This window comes from Tursiops truncatus, chromosome 4 (genome assembly GCF_011762595.2).
Source record: "Tursiops truncatus isolate mTurTru1 chromosome 4, mTurTru1.mat.Y, whole genome shotgun sequence".
Taxonomy (NCBI): domain Eukaryota; kingdom Metazoa; phylum Chordata; class Mammalia; order Artiodactyla; family Delphinidae; genus Tursiops; species Tursiops truncatus.
Genome location: NC_047037.1, coordinates 62,299,849 through 62,327,833, shown reverse-complemented (window position 1 = coordinate 62,327,833; position 27,985 = coordinate 62,299,849). Strand labels below are relative to the sequence as shown.

The following is a 27,985-nucleotide window of genomic DNA, read 5'->3' as shown; positions in this document are numbered from 1 at the left end:
GGTTTTTTGGTATCCTATTATAAGCAACAGACAAAATTTTGCTGTATGATTCCAATGAAAACATTCGTAAGTATGTGATTATATGTACGTGTATGTGCACACGTATGTATGTATGCACATTTTACATACATCTTAAGCAGAAAAGACTAGGAGATAACTGCTTTATAAACAATTTGTATCTTATGATTTTAAAAAATTTCTTCTCTACATTTTTTATTCAAGATAAACACCCATAAAAAGGATCTTTTACACTAAAACAACATCAAAAAAGAAAGAACTGAATTATTGTTAACTTTTCTTCACATCATTCAACAAGAGTTCCTTACTAAAGTATCCTTATTAAAATTATCCAAGTATCCTTACTAAAATTAAAAACTGGAACCTGCAATTGCTTCCAGTGGTCATAAGTGTTTCAAAATAGACTTATTTCACTGATTCGCTTCCTCTCTGTGAAATTCTTCTCATCACTTTACATAGCTAATAGACGGCTATGCTTTAAAGGCAGGTTTCTAGCAATTACTATTAAAACAGTTACCTACAAACCATGTTTTAACTTAAAAATTACCTCCAGGTTCTATGAGATGAACCAAACCATCATGGAAAGCACAGAGACATCAGTGAGTGGGCTTAAGAATTCAGAGAACTAATGTATCAATCCCAGAGAAATCTAATTCAAATCACGGGATTCTCATCGAATATATTTTACATTATGACATATGACAAACTTGTTTTCAGTGATGCTATTAAATAAGATTTCTCAGTTAAGATCAGATTTTGGGGTTATTTTTAGACAAAAAGATGGATTCAGGTCAAGTTGTGAACAACTAGGAAGAGAGCTCTCACTACACATTAGACTACCATCCACCAGAGGATGGAAAGAAAGACCACTTAACAAAGGGCACACTGAGGCAACACTGAAGTTTTTAAGCCTTTACTTACAGGAGAATCTCACAGATCCTGTGGCCCTTTTGTCCCATAGAATCCAGATATTTAAGACACTTTTTTCTTAGGTCTATCACCTATAATGGAAAAATGCAACATCCAGAAACAACCATCAAAAAAAATGAGAATTTTATTTCTAAAAAGATAAGCATTTAAAAAAATATATGTACCAACATGAATGGATTTCTAAGACACATTTTTCATAAAACATCACAGATGATATGAGCTCCATGTCTATAAAATTATATTTTTCTATTCCTAGAGAAAGGCATAGAAACTTATTCCTTAAAACATTAGTGGTCCTCTCAGAGTGATGAAACTTTTTTTTTGCCTTTTTCTTTATACCTTTACTACAATAAACCCGTTTTCATCTCGTAAACAAAAGTAATAAAATAACCCACATGTATTAAAATTCCTATTAAAAATCAAAGCTCCTCCACTACAGACTGTCTTGTAGCTTTCTAAGTCGTTCAACTCAAGAACTAAGAAGGGACTCTGCAGAGTATGCCTTTAACATATACTACAGGACTCTCACTAGACAGAAGAGTCGCCTTCATTACCAGCACACTTCATTTTATTGTGCTTTGCAGACACTGTATTTTTCACAAATTGAAGGTCTGTGGCAACCCTGCATTAAGCAAGTCTATCAGCGTCATTTTTCTAACAGTGTTTGCTCACTTCATGTCTGTGTGTCATATCTTGGTAATTCTTCACAACATTTCAAACTTTTTCATTATTAATATACTTGTTATGGTGATCTGTGATCAGTGACCGTTGATGCTATTGTGAAAAGATTACAGCTCACTGAAGGCTCAGATGATGGTTAGCATAAAAAGTATTTAGCAATAAGTATTTTTTAATTAAGGTATGTAGATTGTTTTTTAGATATAGTGTTATTGCAGACTTAATAGACTACAGTGTAGTGTAAACATAACTTTTATATGCACTGGGAAACCAAGAAATTGATGTCACTCTCTTTATTGCGATATTTGCTTTACAGCGGTGGTTACTATGCCTGCATTTAACAAAACAGTCATTATCCAAACTCCAACAATTAAACCTCTCGACTTACCACCAGGCTCCAATGTACCTTCCGATGAATAGGCACCAGAATAAGTTCCTGTTCAAAGAGATTGACCCCTTTGGTCCATCTTTTCACTGCTTGGTAACCCCCAGACTTTAATTTTGGATAGAAGAAAGTACTGAATGCATAAAGTGCTGGATACCCTTGTTTTTTATTTCTTTCCACCAGGAGATTCATGTAAAAATTAATGACCTGTAATATCAAGAGAGTAAATGTTAGAATATGGCAAGTATATTATCAAAACTAGATTTCTACCTAACTCAATTAGGATGAATTAGAAAATAAGCTGAGGGAAGGGAAGGCACTAAGGAAGGGGATAAAAGGGCTGTCTATGACAGAAGATGGAAAACAAAAAATGATCAGTGCAGGGACTTCCCTGGTGGCGCAGTGGTTAAGAATCCACCTGCCAATGCAGGGGACACGGTTCGATCCCTGGTCCGGGAAGATCCCATAAGCCGCAGAGCAAATAAGCCTGTGTGCCACAACTACTGAGCCTGCATGCCACAACTACTGAAGCCCACGAACCTAGAGCCCGTGCTCCGCAACAAGAGAAGCCACCGCAGTGAGAAGCCAGCACACCGCAACAAAGAGTAGCCCCCGCTCACCGCAACTAGAGAAAGCCCGCACGCAGCAACAAAGACCCAAAGCAGCCAAAAATAAAATAAATAAAATAAATGTATTAAAAAAAAATGATCAGTGCAAAATGGGAGGGATTAAGAAGGAATGAGACTGTACTTTTGAGGCATGTGAGTAAGAGAGACAAGAGAAAGAACTCAAGGAGAAAGTCTGCAACAATGAAAATGTATATGTAACTATATCACACACAAAATATGCAAAAATATTAACTGGAAGTGAATTTTACTATATATAAATTACACCTCAATTAAAAAAAATTAAATGGAAGGAAATACACCAAAACATTAGTATTTTGTTTACTTTTGAGTTGTGCCACTTTCAAACGATAATGTTTTTCCTTCACTTTTCCTGTATTTTCTAAATTTTCTATAATAAACATATTACATTTATAATGTGAAACAGAAACATGCTAATTTTACAAGAATGTGTTTATATGTCACTAGTCATAGCGGGGAGGAAGGAAGGCAAAGGGAGAAAATGCAGGGGCTGAGCAGCTGGGTAAAGAACCAACTGGGAAATTGGCAAGAACCAAGAGCTACCTTTAGCTAAATACATAAGGATACAAGATGACAATTGGACAAATTTTACAGTTATCACTCAAATGAAATAAAGAAAAAAATCACATAGTGTACATACAGTGATCAATATATTCCTTTATTATTGAAAAAATAAACTGGCTCCTATAAGAATTCATCTAAAATAAAGTATCGCTTGCTTCCTTCCATTTATCACTTGCACCCAGGATTTATAAAAATCTCACTTAAGGCTAGTAAGTGGTGGATGAAACAAAGCACAAATGCAGAAGAGGGAAACATTGCTAATTAAAGGCAGCAAACAATCAGAATTAATCATGTTTTTAAGGTTTAAGATGTTTTTGTTTTAGAGAAACTAAAGCTGCTTTACCAGCCCCTTTTAATTGTGTAGAAACCACTATGGTTACAGACAGAAAATGACTAAGCATAATGATAGTCAAAGGGGGAAAAAAAGACAACTTACTTCATCATTGAGCCAGTGATAGTTCTTCAAGGTCTGGATATCTCCTCGAGTGATTCGTAATTTGAAAGCACTACTTAGGATCTCATCCTGTGGGCCATGGCCTAGAGCATTACTGATTTCCTTTTCCATGTCCTGAATTACAAAGTCCAGAGGTTGCTACTTTAATATGGAACCACTATCAGATACTGAAAGTCTGAGATTGAAAAAAGCTTTTCAGGGCTTCCCTGGTGGTGCAGTGGTTGGGAGTCCGCCTGCCGATTCAGGGGACACGGGTTCGTGCCCCGGTCCGGGAAGATCCCACATGCCACGGAGCAGCTGGGCCCGTGGGCCATGGCCACTGCACCTGCGCGTCCGGGGCCTGTGCTCCGCGACAGGAGGGGCTGCAACAGTGAGAGGCCCACGTACCGCAAAAAAAAAAAAAAGCTTTTCATCTCTGTAATACCTGACCCTTAAGAAAAACAGATCATCAAAGACCTACTAAATTGAAGTAGGAAAGAATTTCAATTTAGGAGCACAAAGCAATCTTACTACTAATGGTTATAAAAAATGCTAGTTCAATTATTAACTTCTGAAAACAATAATTTGATAATAATATTTAAAGTATACTCTCAATTATCCCACTACCATGTGGGATACATGAGCCAAACATGTACCAGATGCTTGAAGCACACCATTAATCCCTGCTTGTGGGGAAAGTATTATCACCATTTTATAGAAGAGGTAAAGCTCAGAGAATTTTGGTTACATGGTCAAAGTCATATAATGATTAAAAGGCAGAGCCAAGATTTGAACACCGGAGTGTCTCACTCCTTAGCCTTTGCTCCTTTCACAATACTATAAAAGCATTTTCATACTTTCCTTATCTACCTCCTGAACTTTTATTTTAAAACATCAAAGTAATAAAATTAGGAATCAAAGAGATCATTCTATCTACTTTTGACATGAAGAGAGTAAGCAGAAACTAGAAAACTAGGCAGCAGTCTAGCAACTGAGACCTTATTGAATAGATGGCATCATTCTGAAGAATTACAAAGAGAAATGCATATTTAAGCTATAAGCCTGAATCTATAAACCAAATAGAAGTTATTTCATCCAAATATTTTCAATACTGCTCCCCCCCACTAAACACAATTTTGTAATTTTATGGATCTCTCTCTCTCCACCTGCATGTCCAACATATAGTAAGTGCTCAATAAATATTCACTGAATAGGACTGACTACCACAACAATGGAGGAGTCAAGATGTGGGCTCACCTTTAAAATGAGAATTTTTAACTACCTTCATTTCCTTGTTTTCTATAAGTTTTTACTTACAGAAACGTTTCAAATACAGTAATCATTGAAAGGGACATTTTAGTGAACCATAATCGCTTAACAAAAACCTCAATGAAGGGGAGTTCCCTGGCAGTCCAGTGGTTGGGACTTGGTGCTTTCACTGCCTGGGCCTGGGTTCGATCCCTGGTTGGGGAACTGGGATCCCACAGGCCATGCATCTTGGCCAAAAATAAACAAATAAAATTAAATGTTTAAAAAAAAAAAAGAACTGCAATGAACTCCTTCCTAATGTCAAACCCATACAGTGTAACTCAAAATATTTTAAGTTTAGAAAAAGAATCTACAAAGAACCCATTATATTCCAAGATATGTGACAATCCTGTCTACTCACATTTGCTGAAATTAATCTAATTCCTTAGGCCACTTTCACAGATCACTAATGATCAGTGTAGCCAGTGACTGACCAGCCCTTGGGCATGATTTCCTTCATACATACATTCCCTAGCCTGGAGAAACTCTTGAAAACAAAACATTCACTCAAGTCTTAAATAACTGAGGTTATTTAAAAACATGCCCCTTATTCTGATCAACACAAGAAACAAGAAACAATACCTCTGTAAGTTCAAGAAGATCATCTGTCCTTTTATCCCTCTCTTTGCTTGAGCAATTTTTTTCTTTTGTCTCAAGTATTGACATCTTCCTCCTGAGTAAGCCATTGCTTCCACTGCCCAGGCGCAGTCGGGCTGACACTTCTTCAGATAAGTCAGGTTCCAGCTGGAGTCCCCTCCTCTGATCAAAAAAGTTCCCATATTCTACTGACATGTTTGATACTTGCACGTATAAACATACGTAACACATGAAATATAAAACAGCACCATTATCTTGAAAGAAAAGAGAATTAGTAAATCCCCAAATGAGTAAAGTAGATTAAGCATATCTGCCTGTCCCTGGAAGAAGGAACAAAAATGGTTCAAGACCTAAGGCTCACAACAGGACACCTCAGTTATAAACCATGAAGCAGAACATTTGTTTTCCCTGGAGGTAGCAAGAAAAGTATTTTCAGTTTTCTTATTTCAATTAAAAATAATATAGTTAAAAGACATTTTGAAAAGCTTTAAAAAAGCAAAAAATATGACCCATAATCCCACCACTCAAAATAAACCACTTCTATCCTTATACCAAGTAAACTTGTTCTACTTCATCCTTTTAAAAAAGTAATTATATATTATAGAAAAATGCACAAAACATTAATGTGCCACTTAATTTTTGTAATATTAACACCTATGTAACCACCATTCAGGTCAATAAACAGAATTTTGCCAGCATCCCAGAAACTCTAATAAGAATCTTTCCTTATCATGACTCTACATAACTGTTAATACTGAACTTAAGTCATCTGGTAGGCAAATTTATCTAAAATTAGGAAATTTATTTAGAAATAGAGCATTGGGGGCTTCCCTGGTGGAGCAGTGGTTGAGAGTCCGCCTGCCGATGCAGGGGACATGGGTTCGTGCCCCGGTCCGGGAAGATCCCACATGCCGCGGAGCGGCTGGGCCCATGAGCCATGGCTGCTGAGCCTGCGTGTCCGGAGCCTGTGCTCCGCAACGGGAGAGGCCACAACAATGAGAGGCCCGCGTACCAAAAAAAAAAGAAAGAAATAGAGCATTGGACTAGAGCTACACTCTCAACACACGTAGCCAGTGCTCTTTACTCTAGCTAACTGCCAGGTATACTGGTCCTAGGAAACCAGTAGCTGCTGGCCCTTCCACATGGTCCCAGATCGCAATGCCTTCAGGTTCAGCAAGGATAGAAGCAGGATGTAGTCTTTAGCCAGGTAACAAATACATTAGAGAAGGGAACAATCTAAGACTTAGGACTTAAGATCATGACTTAAGACTATGACTTAGCCTTAAGACTAGTTCTTATGAAGATATCAAATGGGAAAAGAGAATCTTGATCAGACTGATACTTAACACAAAGCAGTTCCCTAAACTTTGGTATTTCTATTACCTAAAATATGAAATAATCTAAAACTTCAAGTTTGCATTTAGTTTAGGAATATAATTCTTTTGGATGTGGAGTGCTTAGTAAACACTTTGCCACTATTACTTAAAATGTTGGTATTGCTATGGAGATCACTGGGACACTTCTTATTCTGATACTTATATAGAAAATGTAAAATCCAATTAAGCAGAAGATTGGTAATATTTTCAAATAAATATGAAATCTTGAATCTGAAAAGTGCCGAACAACCATTTTCCCTAAAGATGTATGGTTTTAAAAAATTCTCCAAAAGAAGCCAGGCAACACAGATAAGGGTTGGGATGGAGGCAAGTTAGTCTCTCTTACAAAGGTCGCGATAGCACAGAGATAAAAATCTTGCAACTCAGAAGAAAGCCAAAGGTGTGTATCCTCAATGCCTGCTGCTTCTTCAAAGAAAACAACGGAATTAGAAATCAAAGTAACGTATATCGTATCTTATTTTTCATGGGCCCAAAATTTTAACATAAGTCAGGTGAAAGAGTAAAAGACATAAAATTTAACTAGGGTTTCTACTTACACCTTCATTTTCTAGTCTGATTCCAAGTGTCTTCTCTGTATCAGAAAGTTTCCCCTTTGAACACCTGAGGAAAAAAAGTGAGAGATTACAGACTGGATGACTGTAATCTGATACATATTAAACTAGTTTCAGAAAGAAGATTTAATAATTGTAAACAAATATTGCCTTGAGTTTATATAGTCCTCTAAACCAAAGGTTAGCAAAATTTTTCTAAAAAGGATCAGATAGTAAATATCTTAGCTTTGCAGGTCTTATGGTTTTTGTCACATCTTCTCAACTTGCATTGTACTTTAAAAGTGGCCAAAAGTAGTATGTAAATGAATGAGTATGACTGTGTCCAATAAAACTTTACTTACAAAAACAGGCAGGTGGACCAGATTTGGTCCATGGGCCATAGTTTACCAAACTCTACTATAAATGAACCAACATCCAAAATCCTAAGGCACACAGAACTGCCTTCACTGTTCATATACTAGAGATGCTGACCACCAGAGATGCCCACTACACCCACGCTCTTATCTAAGCAGTACCTATGCCTCCCAACCTCTAATGCCTAGGGGAGAAGGGCACCCTCCCAAGCTAGGGTGGACATCTGACACAAGAGCTACCTATGTACCCACATATGCTGACCAGCTACCAGAGCTGAGAAGAGTTCACAATTCCTCAGACATGGTTACTCATAAATATAGTTTATAATATGTCAATAGATGGAGAGATATACCATGTTCTTGGATTGGAATAATCAACATTGTGAAAATGACTCTACTACCCAAAGCAATCTACAGATTCAATGCAATCCCTATCAAACTACCACTGGCATTTTTCACAGAACTAGAACAAAAAATTTCACAATTTGTATGGAAACACAAAAGACCCCGAATAGCCAAAGCAATCCTGAGTACGAAAAATGGAGCTGGAGGAATCAGGCTCCCTGACTTCAGACTATACTACAAAGCTACAGTAATCAAGACAGTATGGTACTGGCACAAAAACAGAAAGATCAATGGAACAGGATAGAAAGCCCAGAGATAAACCCACGCACATATGGTCACCTCATCTTTGATAAAGGAGGCAGGAATGTACGGTGGAGAAAGGACAGCCTCTTCAATAAGTGGTGCTGGGGAAACTGGACAGGTACATATAAAAGTATGAGATTAGATCACTCCCTAACACCGTACACAAAAATAAGCTCAAAATGGATTAAAGACCTAAATGTAAGGCCAGACACTATCAAACTCTTAGAGGAAAACACAGGCAGAACACTCTATGACATAAATCACAGCAAGATCCTTTTTGACCCACCTCCTAGAGAAATAGAAATAAAAACAAAAATAAACAAATGGGACCTAATGAAACTTAAAAGCTTTTGCACAGCAAAGGAAACCATAAACAAGACCAAAAGACAACCCTCAGAATGGGAGAAAATATTTGCAAATGAAGCAACTGACAAAGGATTTATTTCCAAAATTTACAAGCAGCTCATGCAGCTCAATAACAAAAAAACAAACAACCCAATCCAAAAATGGGCAGAAGACCTAAATAGACATTTCTCCAAAGAAGATATACAGACTGCCAACAAACACATGAAAGAATGCTCAACATCATTAATCATTAGAGAAATGCAAATCAAAACTACAATGAGATATCATCTCACACCAATCAGAATGGCCATCATCAAAAAATCTAGAAACAATGCTGGAGAGGGTGTGGAGAAAAGGGAACACTCTTGCACTGCTGGTGGGAATGTGAATTGGTACAGCCACTGTGGAGAACAGTATGGAGGTTCCTTAAAAAACTACAAATAGAACTACCATATGACCCAGCAAACCCACTACTGGGCATATACCGAGAAAACCAAAATTCAAAAAGAGTCATGTACCAAAATGTTCATTGCAGCTCTATTTACAATAGCCCGGAGGTGGAAACAACCTAAGTGTCCATCATCAGATGAATGGATAAAGATGTGGCACATATATACAATGGAATATTACTCAGCCATAAAAAGAAACGAAATTGAGCTATTTGTAATGAGGTGGATAGACCTAGAGTCTGTCATACAGAGTGAAGTAAGTCAGAAAGAGAGAGACAAATACCGTATGCTAACACATATATATGTAATTTAAGAAAAAAATGTCATGAAGAACCTAGGGGTAAAGCAGGAATAAAGACGCAGACCTCTTAGAGAACGGACTTGAGGTTATGGGGAGGGGGAAGGGTGAGCTGTGACAGGGCGAGAGAGAGTCATGGGCATATACATAGTAACAAACGCAGTAAGGTAGATAGCTAGTGGGAAGCAGCCGCATGGCACAGGGATATTGGCTCGGTGCTTTGTGACAGCCTGGAGGGGTGGGATGGGGAGGGTGGGAGGGAGGGAGACGCAACAGGGAAGACATATGGGAACATATGTTTATGTATGACTGATTCACTTTGTTATAAAGCAGAAACTAACACACCATTGTGAAGCAATTGTACCCCAATAAAGATGTTAAAAAAAAAAAAGAAAAAAAAAAAGAAAAAAGAAATGTCATGAAGAACCTAGGGGTAAGACAGGAATAAAGACACAGACCTACTAGAGAACGGACTTGAGGATATGGGGAGGGGAAGGGTGAGCTGTGACAAAGCGAGAGAGAGGCATGGACATATATACACTACCAAATGTAAGGTAGATAGCTAGTGGGAAGCAGCCGCATAGCACAGGGAGATCAGCTTGGTGCTTTGTGACCGCCCGGAGGGGTGGGATAGGGAGGGTGGGAGGGAGGGAGACGCAAGAGGGAAGAGATATGGGAGCATATGTATATGTATAACTGATTCACTTTGTTATAAAGCAGAAACTAACACACCATAGTAAAGCAATTATACCCCAATAAAGATGTTAAAAAAAAGAAAGAAAATAATATGTCAAAGAAAACTTAGAATAAACTGAACCATGTACCTCTTTTCACTTCTCACTGAACATAGAGGTCCCCTTGTTTCAACAACTCTATCTGTGAGGATGATAAAAAAAAAAGAAAAAAAAGCATTTCCTTTATTAATCAATCATATAGCTGGAATTTCAATTTATGGTTTCCAAAGTATCAAGATATTAATTTACACTGAAATGCTAAAATGGGTTCCAAAGACATTAGCCTCCATACAAATTAATTTGCTTAAAAACGCATAAATCTCTTTCTCCTTTAAGTATTATCTTTAGTGTAAACTGACTAATATCTGCTCATCTGGTAAGCTATCATTTAGTGTCATTTAGTGAACAGCAAGTGGAGAAATACAAGGAAATTAATATAAGGAATACAAAGAAATTAATTTTAGGCTCACAAAATATACACTACGATATAGAAGCTAGGAATAATAATCAAGAGGTATTTTATAAATTGGCTTTATTTTGAAATAGCATTTTTAATAAACTACTGGTACTGGTAGTATCCCATCAATGCCCTGGGGTCTGATAATGTTTTAAAGTTTGGTACACCATCTTTTACTAGTATGTCATTTTTCAATTTTATATGCACTTGAACTAAGTTCAATATATTAAGACTATTAAGATAGAGCTAAATCTGGGAACTCACATTGTTTTGGAACAAACTGAGTTGTTCTGACTCCATGACTTTGCTCTTGCCCCCAGCCTTTGGTCTTTAATGTGTCCATCTGACTTCTTTGAGAACTTAGAAACACAAAAAGTGAAGAAGATCAGATACAAAAGGAAAATCTATTATAAGTATTCATTATCTCTTTCTGGTAAGCTTCTCCAAACAGGAGTTATTGATAACCCAGAAACGTCAAATTACAAGAGAAAGGGTGCAACATAGCATCATCTGGGACTAGGATAAAAGGAGTCTAATCCTGATTCTAATATTCCAGCCAAGTTACCTAACCTCCAGTTTCTCCATTATAAAAGTGGATGTTCTCGATCCCCAGCACCACCTTGACTGAAAAAATCTCAGCATGATAACACCCAAGTTAAAAGATGAAAAATTTTAAACGATATACTGAAATGGATCCCAAAACAACACATTAAAAGAACATAAGAAGAAAAAGAACAACAACCAAAAAAACATAATAAGCAAAATAGTTTGAGGATTTTGCTGACATGACAAAACCAATAGTTCATGAAGTATACTGCTGCTTCCAACAGTGGCTAGTCAAAATGGAAAAAAATATGAACATTCTGATTGACTAAACTGAATTTCTTTTTAAATAAATTTCTTTATCTATTTTTTGGCTGTGTTTGGTTTTCGTTGCTGGGCGTGGGCTTTCTCTAGTTGCAGTGAGCAGGGGCTACTCTTCAATGCAGTGCACGGGCTTCTCATTGCGGTGGCTTCTCTTGTTGCGGAGCACAGGCTCTAGGCACGCGGGCTTCAGTAGTTGTGGCACAAGGGCTCAGTAGTTGTGGCTCACGGACTCTAGAGCACAGGCTCAGTAGTTGTGGCGCACGGGCTTAGTTGCTCCACGGCATGTGGGATCTTCCCGGACCAGGGCTTGAACCCATGTTCCCTGCATTGGCAGGCAGATTCTTAACCACTACGCCACCAGGGAAGTCCCTGAATTTCTTTTTAAAGTTCACAACCAAAGTGAAAATTCCCAAAGTTAAAATTCTTGTTATTTCTGCATTCAACAAGCTAGATAGTCTCGTGACTTCTTCACCTTCAACTTACTGTTACATAATTTCTGGGACTCCCCTCTGTGTATTCTCACACCGCTTGTTAGAATTATCAAGTAGACCTCAAACCTGAGCTCACATATTTTTTGTCCCCTTGTTTACAGGGAAATAAAAGCCCAGACATCAATTCCTTCTGCCATTCTCATCTGTTTGGTCAACTCAGCACAGTTAATTACCAAGCAGTCTTGTAAGGAAAACTTCTTATGACCTGGGATGAGTTTAATCTTGTCTCTAGAGTGGAAGATTTCCGACTGTGCTAAGATGCATCCACTAGGACGCCTCAGAGACTATGTGTACGTGGCAGGGGTGGGGGTGGGGGCTGGGTGGGAGGAGATGAAGGGAGGGAAGAGCGGGGGAGATGAGGGGGAAAAAGAGAGGAAGACAGAGGTCATGAGAAACTTGTGTTGGGGAGGTTGAAAAAACTCTCTGCTCCCTGGGAACCTGACTTCAACCAGTGAATCCACTTTTCTGTGTCAGAGTTTTATGTAAGAGTTCACTTGAACAAAAGCTAACAGAAAATTGTATTTTGTAAAACCACTGTTCTATATAATCCATCAGTACAGACAAATTACAGGGCTCACTCTCTCAATATTAATCTCTTTTTTCAACAAAGCCCTTCCCACCAATCCCTTCTCCAAAAATAAGGAAAAAGATGTCTGGCAAAGCATTGATCTTGGTAACGCATCTTTACCTATGATGAGTTGAAGTAACAGGAGGAACAGTGTTTCCATGACCACCTTCTTTAAGTCGCTCCAATAACCTTCGGTATTTCTCTCTCTCCTCTTTTTGAACACCCTAAATAAAAGAAAGCATTTAGATAACTACCAGCACATCAAACCTATAATTAAATCATAAACAAAGACTAAGAGGTCAAATGCAGCTCATAGATGTGTTTCATTCGCCAGCACAGTGTTTTTGTATTTTAGTGTTCTTTTAATTCCTTTAATTACCAACTTTATAAATTAAAAAGAAAAATCCAGTAACATCTGGTCTCTTTTGAAACACTGTATCAACAATCTGGAGCTATGTAAGACTATTTATTCCCTTTGGTCACCTATTCACTCCAGCCCATTTCACTCATTTACATTATCTGCTAGACCTTGATAGCATCTGAGTTTTTGACAGTGAAACTGGGTAAACCACAAAAAACTCAGCAGAAATAATCCACTTGCATATTCAGAACATTCAGCTTCCGAAACAGAACTGGTCTTACCAAAGTCACTAACGACCCTCTATGGCCAGATCCAATGGACACATTTTCAGCTCTTCTGTCAATTGACCTCTCTCTCCAGCATCTCACCCTGCTAACCTCGCCTTGCCTTCCTGGACAATACACTTTCCTGATTTCTTTTTTTTTTTTAATATTTATTTATTTTCTTTATTTTTTTAGCTGTGTCGGATCTTAGTTGTGGCACGCGAGATCTTTGATGAGGCACATGGGATCTTTTGTTGCGGCACGCAAGCTTCTCTCTAGCCCTGGCGTGTGGGCTCCAGGGCGCGTGGACTCTGTAGTTTGTAGCACACAGGTGCTCCCATTGAGGCGCAAAAGCTCAGTAGTTGTGGTGCATGGGTTTAGTTGCCCCGCAGGATGTGGGTTCTTAGTTCCCCAACCAGGGATCGAACCTGCATCCCCTGCATTGGAAGGCGGATTCTTTACTACTGGACCACCAGGGAAGCCCCTCTCCTAACTTCTTCGTATCTTCTCAGTCTCCACTGAAGATTATTTCTTCTGCCTCACTGTAAATGTCGATGGTTCTGCCCATTATCTTTTCTCACAGTACATACTCTCCCTGAATAATCTCTTCAGCTCCCTTGATTTATCTAACACCAATATGCAGAAGATTCAGCAATGTGTCCCTAAGCTTGCCTTCTTCTCAAAACTCCCATATATCCAAAAGTCTACAGGACAGGTCTTCTTGCGTGTTTCACAGGCACTTTAAACAATGTACATAACTGAAGTCATCACCTTCCCCTAAACACATAGGGTATCCTGGTCAGTGACACATATTTATCCAAGATTGAAATCTGGGACTCAGGCTCTTCCATCTAACCTTATATCACACTTAACCAGTAAGTATGTCCTTGCTAATACTACCTTCTAATGTTTCTAGAATATGGCCTGTGTATACCCCATACATATCTGCTCAGTCCCATCCCTTATTTCTTATCTAGGAGGTACTGAAGCCTACTTTAATACCTCTGCTTAAAATCCCCTCCAGGGCTGCAGTCCATTCCTTTCTCTGCCTACTTGCTTGCTGATTACAACAATTAATGTATAAGCTCCTAGAGAACAGGGACCATATTTTATTCAATTCTGAATTGCTGAAAACTGGCAGAGCACCTGGGACCCAAATAAACATTTCTTTGATGAACTAAGCCAAGTGGCTCAGAAAACCATCTAGCAAATTGCAATAGGTGATGGTCCGGGGGAAATGCCAGAGACAGGAATAGTTCTAAATTCTCCTGGAATAAGTGAAGACTTCAAGAGGGAAGGGAAGATTGTTGATGAAGACATCATGCTAGGTGCCCTAAAAATGGAAGGAAAAAGCAGACATGTACACCATTTACTTCCCTTACTTAGTCACAGTTATTACAGCTTATACAAGAAACAAGTTAGAATAATTCAGGCACCCAAAGAGAAAGAATCTATAATTGTACCTTTTCCTAATATGATTCCTTTTTCTTTCCTTTACCTGAAAATTGACTACATATATACAGAAGAATACATATAAGCATTGGAGTCAAATAGGGGCCAGATATAGAAGGGAGACGGGAAATTTACAGTCCCTGTACACCCATTTATACCTTTTGTATTTTGTACCACAGAACATATACTATTTATCCCCACCCCACCCAAATTCCTAAAATTGCTTTTAAAAGAGATCAGGCTAAAAGGGCTTACCTCCTCCACAGTACAACGGGGACGCCTCAGACCCTTGCCACCCTCTTCAGAAATCATCTCTGTTACAACCTGTTCCTGAGGCTTCCACGTTAAGGAACTCTCCAGATTGCCTTTGCTATGACGACGGCCACCTGGTCTTCTATTATAGGCTTCTGAGCTCAAAGTAAAACTGAGAGGAAAAAAAAAAGAAAAAGTTATTCCCAAACGGCTTCAATTGCTGGAATTTAAGCTCCAGACAATCCTGTGATTAAGCTGTCTCAGGTTAAGCTTGCTCCTGGCAAATCAGACAACCACCATTCACAAAAATTAGATCTCTAGAGCAGAGGGCACCCCAGAATTCTGCTATGGAATGTCTATTCCCAGTCACCAGGGCTTCCACATGAAAGCCTTTGCCTTTTTCCTCATGCCCAATTTTCCAACTCCAACCCTGGCTTAGCTCGCTATTACACAACATACCCTCCTCTGGTACTACACTTTTCCTTTAGTCATTTGGCACCATTGAAATTAACTATTGGTGTGATTGATTAATTATTGGTGCCACTGTGGGACTGCATCCCACACTAAACTTTAAAGTCCATGAAAACAGAGATTTCATCGTTCCACCACCGTTTCCTGGTACATGATCTAAGCCAAAAGGCACTCAATCAGTATCTGCTGAATACTAAATTAATGAATACTAAATTAATAAATGCTAAAGAATGCGAAGCCATGAAGCCCTCACCTAGTCACTGTTGCTGGTTGATAGAGCCTGCCTCTCTTGCCATTACCGATAATGGAACAAACTGACATCATACCTCTCTTGATGTGAGGTTTAAGAAAGGACACATCACATATGCAGTATTTTTACCAAAAAATTTGCATAATCTAAAATAAATCATGAGTAAACATCAGACAAAATTAAGGGATTCTACAAAAGCAATGCTTTGTACTCTTTAAAAATATTCATGCTATTACAGACAAAGAGAGGCTGAGGCGTTGTTCCAGATTAAAGGAGATCAAAGAGACATGAAAATTAAATGTAATACATGATCCTGCCCTGAATTGTGGGCCAGAAAAAAAGAATCTCTATAATAGAGAAATTTAAATAAGATTATATAATAGTACTATATCAATGTTAAATTTTCTGATTTTGGTAATCTGTGATTATGTAAGTGAATGTCCTCATTCTGAGAAATAAACACACTCAAGTACTTATGATTAAAGGGGCATGAGTCTAAGACTTACTCTCAAATGATTCAGAAAAAAATATTATGTACATATAACAGAGAATGATGAAGCAAACTGGAAAAATGATAACAACTGGTGAATCTAGGTCAAATGTATTCACCTACAGAGTTTCAAAATACTGTACATGAAGCAAAAACTGACATAACTGGATGAGAGAAATAGTCAAGTCCACAATTACAGTAGGAAACATCAACACTCTATACTCATCAATCAATAAAAAAGTAGACAGAAAATCAATAAGATCTGTAAAACATTATCAGCAAACTATTAATAAGATATTTACAGAACACTCCACCCAACAATAGCAGAATACACATTCTTTTCAACGAACATGGAATATCCAGACTGAATATATTCTAGGACATAAACAAATGTTAACAAATTTAAAAGGACTGAAATCGTACTAAGTATATTCTCTGACCATAATGAAATTAAACTAGAAATCAGTAACAGAAAGATATCTGGAAACCCCCAAGTATCTGGAAATTAAACAATATAATTCTACCCTTCTAAATAATCACAGGTTAAAGAGGAGTATGAATGAAGAGTAAAATGAAGAGTATAAGCCTGATTGTAGAATTAACCTTAGTTTCAGCTTAACCAGTTTTCTCATAATTACATTCAGATTATTGATCTTTTCAGAAATACTACATTAGGTGATGATGTCCTGTTCAGTGCAATGTATCTGGAGGCCAGGATGTGAGTTTGCCCACTCTGGGTGATTTAAACTTTGATCCTTTGGTTAAGGTGGCGTCAGGCAGGTTTCTCCACTCTGAAGTTACTATTTTTCCCTTTATAATTAGTAAGTCATTTGTGGGGAAAAATTCTGAGTTTATGTAAATATTCCATACTTCATCAAACTTTTACTTACTAGTTTTAGCTCAACTGACAATTCCTGTATATATCAGTTATTACTGAGACAGTTAAAAGATGGTGATTTTCTAATTCCATCATTCCTTCTACACTTACTAGCTGGCATTCTACTATAAAGACCTTTTCCTCCCACACTATGTATTTATTTATTAACATGTGTATTCTTGTCTTTATTCATCTGATGCTTAAATTGTCCCCAACTGGCCAGTGAAAGCCCCTTCAAGTTTCCTCCTGTGTCATGTTGATAATGTCCCCAGGTTTTTAGGGCTCCTTTAATTGGTGGCACAGGACGTTCCACAATCATTTTTTACTTTATCTCTCCTAATCCTACAATCAGCCATTTAGCCACCTCCAGGGAGCCTTACTTTTTATAGTTAGTGTCTCATTTTCAAACATGAGTGGACAGCCAAGGATTACCAGGTATTTGAATAAGAACTCATAAGAAAGATAAAACCAAAATAAACCGAAGGGGGAAGAGTAACTCAAAGGAAGCAGACAAAGCAAGGAGGAGAAGAAATTTTAAAATAATTAACAGCTTTAGAGAGATAAGAAAAGATATTGTATCTCTATAATAAGAATTCGATGGTTGGAGAAAGAAAAAGCCATGGGGAATAGGAAGTGGGAGGATGCTTACAACTTAAAAACTATGAAGCCAAAAAAACCCACAAAAGTATACATATATGTTTATCTCAGTGGTAGAAGAATTTTTTAAAAAAAGGGTAAGGACAAAAACAAAAGAGAATATATACAAAAATTAAATTAGATCAATCCATAGGGTCCAATATCCAAGCAACAGAAGTTCCAGAAAGTGGGAACACAGAGAGAAGAAAATTACTAATAAAATAATAACAGTTCATTATATACATGATTTCTGCACTGTTCTGAATGCATATTATACTTCAAAAAAAAGTTTAGAAGTGAGTGACAATTCTTTTTTAAAAGGTTTTAAAGGGCATTCCCTGGCGGTCCAGTGCTTTCACTGTCGAGGGCCTGGGTTCAACCCCTGGTCGGGGAACTAAGATCCCGCAAGCCACATGGTGAGGCCAAAAAAATAAAAATTAAAAATAATTTTAAAAATTAAAGGTTTTCAAAATCAGATTATATAGGCATATGATATATAGGCATATGATAGAAAAAGTAACACACACTTGAGTACGTCTCTCACCAGCTGTATGATATTTGGCAAGTTACTAACCTCAGAGTAGTTACTTAACAAGATTACATAATAGAATAAAAGTAAGAATGCCTAGCAAGAGTGAGGACCTAAAAATTACTAAGTTTCCATTTACAGAAAGGCAGAACTTAACACTTACCCAAAGGAAGGCAGGACTCTGCGTGGCTGATCTCGAGTTACTGTCACTCTGATCTTTGGATAGTCACTTATTCCATTAGGAGATTTATTACCTATTTTTGAAAACCATTTGTAATTGTAAAAGAAAAACAAAAAACACACACAAAAAAACCTGTGAACAGTCTGCATTAGAAAAGAAAATCTGGACTTCCCTGGTGGCACAGTGGTTAAGAATCCATCTGCCAATGGAGGGGACACAGGTTGGAGCCCTGGTCCGGGAAGATCCCACATGCTGTGGAGCAGCTAAGCCCGTGTGCCACAACTACAGAGCCTACGCTCTAGAGCCCGTGAGCCACAACTACTGAGGCCTCATGCCACAACTACTGAAGCCCACGCACCTAGAGCCCATGCTCTGCAACAAGAACAGCCACCAAAATGAGAAGCCCACACAGCACAACAAAGAATAGCCCCCACTCGCCGCAACTAGAGAAAGCCTGCTTGCAGCAACAAAGACCCAACGCAGCCACAAATAAATTAAATTAAAAAAAAAGAAAATCTGTGAGCAGTCTATACTGTAGAACTAAATATCTTATTTTTTCAAATTCTATTACTTTCTAGCACACATTTTGTAAAAGTTAAAGGAAAAGCTTAGTCTGTCTTTGCTCTCAGGTAAGTAGTAACAATTCACAGGAAAGCTTTACTAGTTTTGCTTGCTGGGGCCAACAAAAGGCATGAAGAACTCAATGATTATAAACTCTGTAATCTAATCAAATTGAGTAAATTTTTCAAACTGTTTCTTCTTCTCAAGAAAACAGAAGTATTTTTAAATGAAAATCTGCTTTGTTACTACATTTCCCTGGAAGCTTCTAATACCTACCTGTGAGATGGTTACTATACCTCAAAAAAGGGTAACAAAATTTTCGTCAGCCACATTATCTGCTGGAGCTACTACAGGGGTTTGGAGTCCCTGAGGACTCCAAAATGCAAAGAGGTCTAAAGCTCAAAGTTTTTTCTTAAGTCAGTAGCAGCAAAACATGAACTGACCTGCATTCATTTGTTTGTAAAACCTGACTTGAATCAATGTTCAATCCTGTTGGGGTTTTTTAAATAATATTCAATAAACAACTAAAAAATGTGGAATTCCCAAACATATCTCCAAGCATTTCCGATTTGAGATTGTGGATTTCTTTATATAAGAAATCTGCCCTAGGAATACCCATGCTTCTCTGACTAGGCTACACAAACCCACAGAAATATAGTGCTGGTACTTCAGGCACAAGATAAATCTACCATCCTCTCTATATGTCAATTTTCTGAACCCACAACTTCTCTAAAAGCTCTTTTTCCCCCTTCCTCTCAAACTTTACAAGCTTATCTGTGTGGCAGAGATCACAATCATTTTCAGGACTCTGGCTTCTTCCTATTTTTCCCCACCAGAGCATTTTATATAGTATATATAATAATTACAATTCAATTTCGGGGTCTAAGGATGATATAGAGGTTCCTAATCCACAAAACCATGAGAACTGGGAACCTAAGGTTGCTCCCCCATCAGATGATGTCCCTCAAAGGCAGGGTTTTATGAGTTTGTTATTTTATTATGTTGTTATTTTGCTATTTTGTTATTAAAGGTTTTATTATTCTATTATTTTGTTTTGTTATTTTGCTACTAAAGGTTTTATTATTTTGTTATTCCTGATAACTTAGCACAGTGTCTGACAGAGTAAGCTCTCAGGTAACACTTTTTTTTTTTTCTTTTTAATAAATAAACCCTGATCTAAGTCACATTAAAGACACTGATAAAGCAAACAGGAAACGTAACAGTAAATTCAAAGACAATACTAAAGGAAAGCTATTTGCTTTTTAGAATGGTAGGGAGAATATATCTGTGTTCTCATCTGAAGCCAAATCAGTGTTTTCCTTTCACATTCCCAAAACTCAGAGAACACAGGCAGGAGGAGGTAGGGAAGCAGAAATGTTCTTGACCACCTCACCCAGTTTCAGCATGTTGTTCCAGGATCCGGAATCTGTCAGTTCAGAAGATGAAGAGTTCGAAAATACCTTAAAATCAAAAAGAATCATCTCTGTATTCACTCTTAGAATTTAAATAAGTCTTAATATGAAAAAAAAATCACTCTATTGGTGATGATTTAGTTACCTCACAGAAGAAACTTCATCAATAAGACCAAAGGTTTAATTTGTGAAAACTCACAAAATGATGTAAAAAGTAACAATTCCAGATTCTTCACACATACTTAAACAAGAAAACCAGATGTAGAGTTGACTCTTGAACAACAAGGGTCTGACCTCTGTGGATCCAATTAAATGCGGATTTTTTTCAACAGTAAATACTAGTGTACTACATGATTACTGGTTGGGAATCCACAGATGCAGAACCTCAGATATGCAGAACCAAGGATCTGGAGGGCCAACTACGTGAGTTTTTGACTGTGTGGAGAGTTGGGGCCCATAACCCAAGCATTGTTCAGAGGTCAACTGTATTAGTAATTAGGCTCCTTATAAATATTTTTTAAATGTGCAATTTCTTAATCTTTCATTTTTTTGATCTCTATATCAAGGCTAATTAAGATATGAACATTTCGGAAAGAAGTCATTCTACATATTAATTCCTAAAAAGAGAATATTTCTAAAATTTAACTTTAATGGTTAAGTACAAAGACCAGTAGCCCCAGTGAAGCCTTATCCCCACTGACCTCTCCTGAAGGGACAACATTCCGTGTTCCATTACAAGCAGAAGTCACCATGGGCTTTGTGGTCAGCTGGAATGGGAATCCAAATAAGCTGGCAGCATTGTAGAGACTGTTTTTCACTTGGTGAATAAAGCAACCTAGGAAGTGTAATATAGATTACATATACATATATAGAGTACTTAAACTTTTAGCAAAAAAAAAAAAAAAAAATTATATCTTAGAAAAGGCCTCTCTCAATTTTTATTAGAAGTCCTATCTTCAACCATTGAGAGAAAAAGGTACCTGTAAAAATAATTTTTCTCATATCTGAATAACTGTAACTCCAGCATTAGCATTTTAGGGTTTTTTTTTAGTAAAATATCTAGGAGGTTACAAAAGCATGAAACCATCCTTTTAGCAAATCACATACTGATTCACAAAAAAAAGTCCTGAAATGACAGCTTTTAAGCAATGAGTTCCCCAAAATATATACTGTAAAATAAATCTTTTCCAGAGACATAAGGGCATAACTTAGACAACCTGGAACATATAGTTACTAGGTATGGCAGAATTCTAGGAAGCATTACCATTTACTCACTGGTTTGTCCTTACTTCTCAGGCAGGTTAACAATATAGCTGTCCTAAACAACTACTTACTACCTTGGCTATATCCAGGATGGAAGTTAGTGAAGTATAAGATATGTGGCTCCTAAACGTCTAAGGAGGAAACAAAGCTATGCCTCTACTAGAGAAGATGTGTTGGAAGATCTCAGACTCACCCCTCCCTGCCACCAAAAATAAAGATTACAAAATAAGTAAGCAAATAAATAAGGGGGAGGGGTAGATTTCAATGCTTTCCCCACTTCCTCCTTTTATCACACTACGCACTTCTCACTTCCTACACTGCTGATTTGTTTTCTACAATTTCCTTTCTATTTCCTAATTAAGGTTTTCTAAAGCACTAGTTTGAGATAAAAGGGTCATCATCTTAACCATATTCTGCTTTAGAGAAAAATACCCTGAAAGTGCAATGGTGGCTTTTAAACATCAAGCACTCTAGAACATATAAGATATAAAATACTTTCCAGGAAGATAGGGGAATAACTTAAACAACAAGAAAGATGTGCAAGATGCGTAAAGCAGAATCCAATTTGAAGTAATCTGTCACTATAGTTAGAAGTACCAAAATTTGCAAATGCCTTGTTTCTCATTTTAGGAACTGGAGAGAATTCCAGGTTATCCCTCTAATAATGTTGAGGGATATCACTTACATTCTACTGTGCTATAAATGGGAGAAAAAGAACTTTAGGGATTGGTGCTTATCATCCAGATTGGCATCCAGACTCCAAACGGCAGGAAGTACTCGTAATAACATAAATGCGTAATAACATAAGTGCGCACAAAAAGTATTGTGATATTTATTTTCCCATAAGTTTTGTCAAAATCTGAGTATGCCCCAAAATTATGTCAAAAGAGCTCATTGATTAAAAGAAAAAAGCAGGCAGGAAGGCCCACCTCATCTGTAAAATGAAGATAAGACCATCTTATTTTGCTGAGACTAAGTAGATCGCTTCAGATCCCTTTCATCTGTAAGATCATGAGTCTGCAATTCTAAGCTGCTTCTTCTTTTCACTCTTCCTTTTTTTGTCTCCAAAGCAGCCAACAGACTCATACTGTCCAATATAGGAGCCAGTATCCACAGGTAGTTACCTAAGTTTAAATTTAATTAAAATTAAATTCAGTTCCTCAATTGCACAGCCCCACTTCAGGTGCTCAATAGCCATCATCTCAGAGAGTTCTATTGGCCAGCACTGCTAGAGACCTCTACAAACTCTACCAGAAGTATTATCTCTGCTACCCACTGCTTCCCCCTTGGCTTAGGTTCCCTTCTATAGTTTCTAGTCAGAAAATCTTAATATATATTTCATGGAAATCATGGACGGAGAGAACCTTAACATACCAGAATTATTTCAGGAACCTTCTCTAATACCACCATCAAAGTTTTTTGCTTTCTGTTTTTAACCACATACAGCTGTTTATTTATATTTTTCTATAAAATTGACTCACTTTTTTTTGCTAAACAAATGTATTTGTGAAAGGTAACTTTATATTACTACTGTTGATGTAAAGCAACCTTATTTGCCTTATGAAGAAATGAAAACAACAATATTAAGTTCTAGCTGGGCCTGTTAAAAAAGGGAAGATTAGCATGTATTAGACAAGTTTTAAATACATACTAGCATTAAATCAACATGTTTTCTGCTTAAAATAATCAGAAATTTAAAATAACTGAAAAGGATACAACATTTTTAGTTTATAACATAATTCAGATGATACTTAATGCTATGAATGTTGTATCTCCTAAAATCATTTATTTCTTGAATTGGTATCTATCCTGTGTTTTGGGAAATACTGTCCTAATGAATTCAGTATAAATTCCTGGCATTCAAAGTCCCTCTGTATTTTGAACTCTCTCTTTGGTCAACTTTTTCACTAAGTTCTATTTGCTATTTCCTGAATTACACAATTTCCCATACTGTTCCCTCTGCCTAGAATGCTTTTCCTTCCTATTGCTCTCTGTCGATACCCTATCTATCCTTCAAGACTCATTTCACATATTAGATCCTTCATCAAATATTTACTGAGACTCTTTTGTGTGTGTGTGTGGTACGCGGGCCTCTCACTGCTGCGGCCTCTCCCGTTGCGGAGCACAGGCTCCAGACACGCAGGCTCAGTGGCCACGGCTCACGGGCCCAGCCACTCCGCGGCATGCAGGATCCTCCCGGACCGGGTCGCGAACCCGTGTCCCCTGCATCGGCAGGCAGACCCCCAACCACTGCGCCACCAGGGAAGCCCTACTGAGACTCTTAACCAGAAGAAAATTGGACAGTATTTTGTTACTACCTTTCTTATATCACTTATATCCTCATAGACATTAGTATTATTTAAGTACTTGTCTTAAAACCCCCCACTATATAATCATACACCCCCTACAACTTTAAGGTCCTTAAAAACAGAGACCCTGTCATACTCATTTTTGTATTTCCCGTGGAACAGAACACATTGCTCAACAGTAAGACAGGCTCAATAAGCACTCATTGGATTTAAATGAAGTCTTAACACAGACATGTCCACTCTACCTCATCCGGAGGTAGATTCAAATTCACATGCATTTTTGAGAAAGAGGAAAATATTACTATAGTATTCCACTGTGCCTTTTCCCTTTACTCTAATCTAGTTTTATTCTTTTCTACCAAGCAATGCCTAGCCCTTCAGATATAGGGAAGTAAACAATTTGAGGCAACAGATTACAGTGGTTCACTCAGCTATCTGAACTAGACGACTCAGTTTGAAGTAGTTTTTACAGTGTTTTCTCCCCCAAATTTAAAAAGCACCTTTTCTTTATAGGAAGATTTGAAAATGTGAAATGCACTTTCAACATACAGGCTTATTTATCTGGAAAGATACTTACGTCTCTGCTAACACTGGTTACCTCTAGTGAAGATAACTGAGTAGAAGAGGGACAGGAAAGAGACTTACTTTTCACTGTATGTACTTTTTATCTTTTGAATTTTGTCCACACATAAACTTTTCTTATTTAAAAAACTAACTTTTAAAATTAATATTTAATACCTAATCTCGGTCTTTTGGCTGGTATTTCATCAGTGTCCACTGTAGAAAGCAGAGTGCTGAAAAAAGAGAAAAGAGATATATATGCATATATTCATATACACACATATGCACTCCTACAAGTAGGCTTACTGTTCGTGCAACACACCTCCTTCCATTCACTTTGTCATAAAATGAGATCCAACTAACGTTTATGCTATAAGTAGGCCTTTATCATTTGAGGATGTAACACTATGGTTTCAACTATATGAGATCCAAAACTCCCTATTATATAATAATCTGTAGTCTGGCTAAAGTACAAACAGGAAACTGGTCAGAAATCACTTAACTAGTAAATGAATATAGGTAAAAGCTTAGGACCATGCTATTCCTTTTCTCGCCAGAAATGATTTAAGAACAAATAATATCCTTTTGCAAGATGACACCCTCCCCAAAAAAAGTCACTTTCTACTTCAGATAGAAGTAGACAATACAAGAAGCCCCAAAAGATAGTTCTCAGCCAGAAAAAGGTGTTATATTTAACCTCATTTTTATCATGGAAACTATATTACAGTGATAACAAAGAATTTGGAAATTCAGGAAATTTTTGGACCTATACCTCAAGAATGTTAAAAGTTCATGATATAATCATCCTTCTAAAGATGATTATGAATGATCATATTTACAAAAAAAATGAACAGAATAAATCCCAGGAGAATACCATTCAGTTCATAACTTTAAACATCCCAACAAGACTTCCTATCTTCATCTGGACTGAAAAATGGCTTACATTTAAAAGAGTTGTTTTAGATAAAGGATGTGGTAAAGACCAGGAGTTTGACCTACAAGCCACTATTTCCCTGACCAGCAGAGATTCGCAGTAAAAATAAAGGACAGGGGAGAGGAAATTCACATTTCCTTATTCAATAAATATGTACCAAGTGCCTATCACACACCAGCCTCTGCACAAGGCCCTTGGGTCAGAATATACAAACACTACCCTTATATACCCTAAGCATCATTCTAGGTACTTTACAACTTGTTGTCAAATGATCCTTATATCAACCCTACAGAAAGGTAGAAAGAATACGTTAAAACCTTGCCCTCTCTGGAACACATGATGGAATTTAGCTCACAGCCAATTCATCAATGATCTGAATTCTCAGACTCATACATTAAGTAATCATCTTGTTTTCTCAAGCTCCAAGAAACCATCCTCCAATGATCTTGAGGCTTAATAAAAAAAATGAAATTAACACTTGATCATTAAAAGTTGGGAGGTTGGGCTTCCCTGGTGGCGCAGTGGTTGAGAGTCCGCCTGCCGATGCAGGGGACGCGGGTTCGTGCCCTGGTCCGGGAAGATCCCACATGCCGCGGAGCGGCTGGGCCCGTGAGCCATGGCCGCTGAGCCTGCGCGTCCGGAGCCTGTGCTCCGCAACGGGAGAGGCCACAACGGTGAGAGGCCCGCGTACCGCAAAAAAAAAAAAAAAAGCTGTGAAAAGTTGGGAGGTTATGTATAGAATTGGTATGGTACTTTATTCTATAGATTAATTCTTAGGGAAGGGGGTAGACACTATGAAATGGGACAAACCAACAGGTAAATGCTGAGAACAACTTTTAGTTTCCCAAAAATTTTAACTGAATTTTAGAGTACAGACTAGTGATCTTTTTAAAGGAATGAAGTACCTACTTTTTTTTTCTCATACACTAATTCTAAAGCACAGAATCACTCTCCCTCCCCAGCAAAACACACACACACACACACACATACACACACACACAGTTGGACAGTTGTTTCAAAACAAGACAGCTGCTGTCTCTTGGTGCTAAGAGAACAGTAAGTGTAATCGAAAGGGCTCTGGGCAAGCTGTGAGTCTCACTTAACTGCACTTATTGCGCACAGATGACACTTGGGAGTGTGCCTTGTAAACAGGAGCCACACAAAGACAGTATTCCTTCAATTTTCAGTTTTCAACCTAAGAGCAGCAAAATATGATACAGCCCCATTTGTTGACAGCAACCAGCCTGGACTCTGACAAGAGAGATCCTAACCATCACCGACCAGTAGCTCCTTCCATTATCTGGATTCGCATCTGCACAGCGCGGAGGAGCTACTACGTCACCAGGGCATCCGCGACACGCACCTCTACCGCCTCCGCCCAGCTACCTGTTTCTGCCGAGCGCGGCCTGCCTGCCAGGCCCGGATCAGCGCTATGCCGGCCGAGCCCGGGGTGGGGGAGGGGAACAGCCAGGCCGGCGCTCGGGCCCCTCTCCTCTCACCTGTTCGAGCGCCGCCTCTTCAGGAGGGCCCGGGCAGGAGGCACCGGCCGATCACAGAAACGGAAAATGGTGCCGAGAATTCTAACCAGCCATTTGTACATACCAGGCCCAAGCAGCAGCGGCGGCCGACACACCCCGAGACGCAAACCCCAGAGCTGTCGCCGCCGCTGCCGCCTTCGCTGCCTCGGCCACCAACGCCAAAGCTCAGTCGCCGACTTGTGACGCAGTCCTAGGGCCCACAGATACAACGTCACCTGAGCTACAGGACGCCTCCGCTTGCCACCGCTTCTCACGTCACCTCCTCCCGCCCGACCGGAAAGCATCTTCGCCCTCAACCTGCGCAGGCGCAACCTAGGTCCCCACCTCCCGAGCCTAGCAACCAGAATGCCCGCGGGATGGTCCCGGCCCAATCGCTAACGAGATCGCAAGGGCTGTGGGCGGGGTTTTCTCTTCGGCGGAGCCAGTCCTGAGACTGCCCGCGGGACAAGGCTCTCGGGCCGCACGTGAGGGTTCTCCACCCGGTTCTCCTCCCAGCGCTGAAACACAGTAGGTGATCAATAAATGTTTGAGTGCACCAAATAAAGGTTAGTCAGGTTAATTAACAAACGTTTACCCTGCTAGGCGCCCTTTACTTTTCACATACTTTATGTCTGGTATTTTACACGCAGTCACCTTCATTTCTCCCAGCAACCGCAGGCGATGCGGAGCCTTGTGCCCATTTTTAATAAGGAAATCCAGGCATAGAGCGGTTAAGTAATTGTCAAAAAGCTAGCTAGTGGCACAGCTGGAATTTGAACCACAGTCTGTAACAGCGCCACAGTCCCTCGCCCTTGAAGTCCGTCGGCAGAAACATGATTACAAATTACAAGATAATTGGCTGTAAGTAAACTATACTTCAATTAAATTTTTTAAAAGATAATTGGCTGCTGTGATAAAGGTGGGTAGAAAGTGCAGTAGGAGCCAGAG

The 27,985-nt window shown here is 38.5% G+C and overlaps 1 protein-coding gene across 5 annotated transcripts in view; it reads right to left on the bottom strand.

Moving 5' to 3' along the window:
- The window catches only part of SENP2 (SUMO specific peptidase 2), a 40,925-nt gene extending 13,685 nt beyond the window's left edge, over window positions 1-27,240 (bottom strand). For 2 of the 5 annotated variants that reach the window (XR_012331412.1, XM_033855597.2), the window contains exons 1-14: window positions 27,020-27,238; window positions 24,764-24,819; window positions 21,155-21,288; window positions 20,435-20,501; window positions 18,463-18,553; window positions 15,050-15,218; window positions 12,839-12,942; window positions 11,057-11,151; window positions 10,426-10,477; window positions 7,494-7,557; window positions 5,546-5,722; window positions 3,659-3,790; window positions 2,015-2,218; window positions 940-1,019 (exon numbers count right to left, since the gene is read on the bottom strand). Coding sequence is in view for 4 of the 5 variants with exons in the window: in XM_033855597.2 (XP_033711488.2) it covers window positions 940-1,019; window positions 2,015-2,218; window positions 3,659-3,790; window positions 5,546-5,722; window positions 7,494-7,557; window positions 10,426-10,477; window positions 11,057-11,151; window positions 12,839-12,942; window positions 15,050-15,218; window positions 18,463-18,553; window positions 20,435-20,501; window positions 21,155-21,288; window positions 24,764-24,819; window positions 27,020-27,120 (1,526 nt within the window). In the remaining variant the exon portion in view is untranslated. Of the gene's footprint in view, window positions 1-939; window positions 1,020-2,014; window positions 2,219-3,658; window positions 3,791-5,545; window positions 5,723-7,493; window positions 7,558-10,425; window positions 10,478-11,056; window positions 11,152-12,838; window positions 12,943-15,049; window positions 15,219-18,462; window positions 18,554-20,434; window positions 20,502-21,154; window positions 21,289-22,645; window positions 22,841-24,763; window positions 24,820-27,019 lie in introns of those variants that run through there. The other 3 variants (XM_073803979.1, XM_073803981.1, XM_073803980.1) reach the window with 3 other exon arrangements.
- Between the last annotated feature and the right edge of the window lie 745 nt (window positions 27,241-27,985).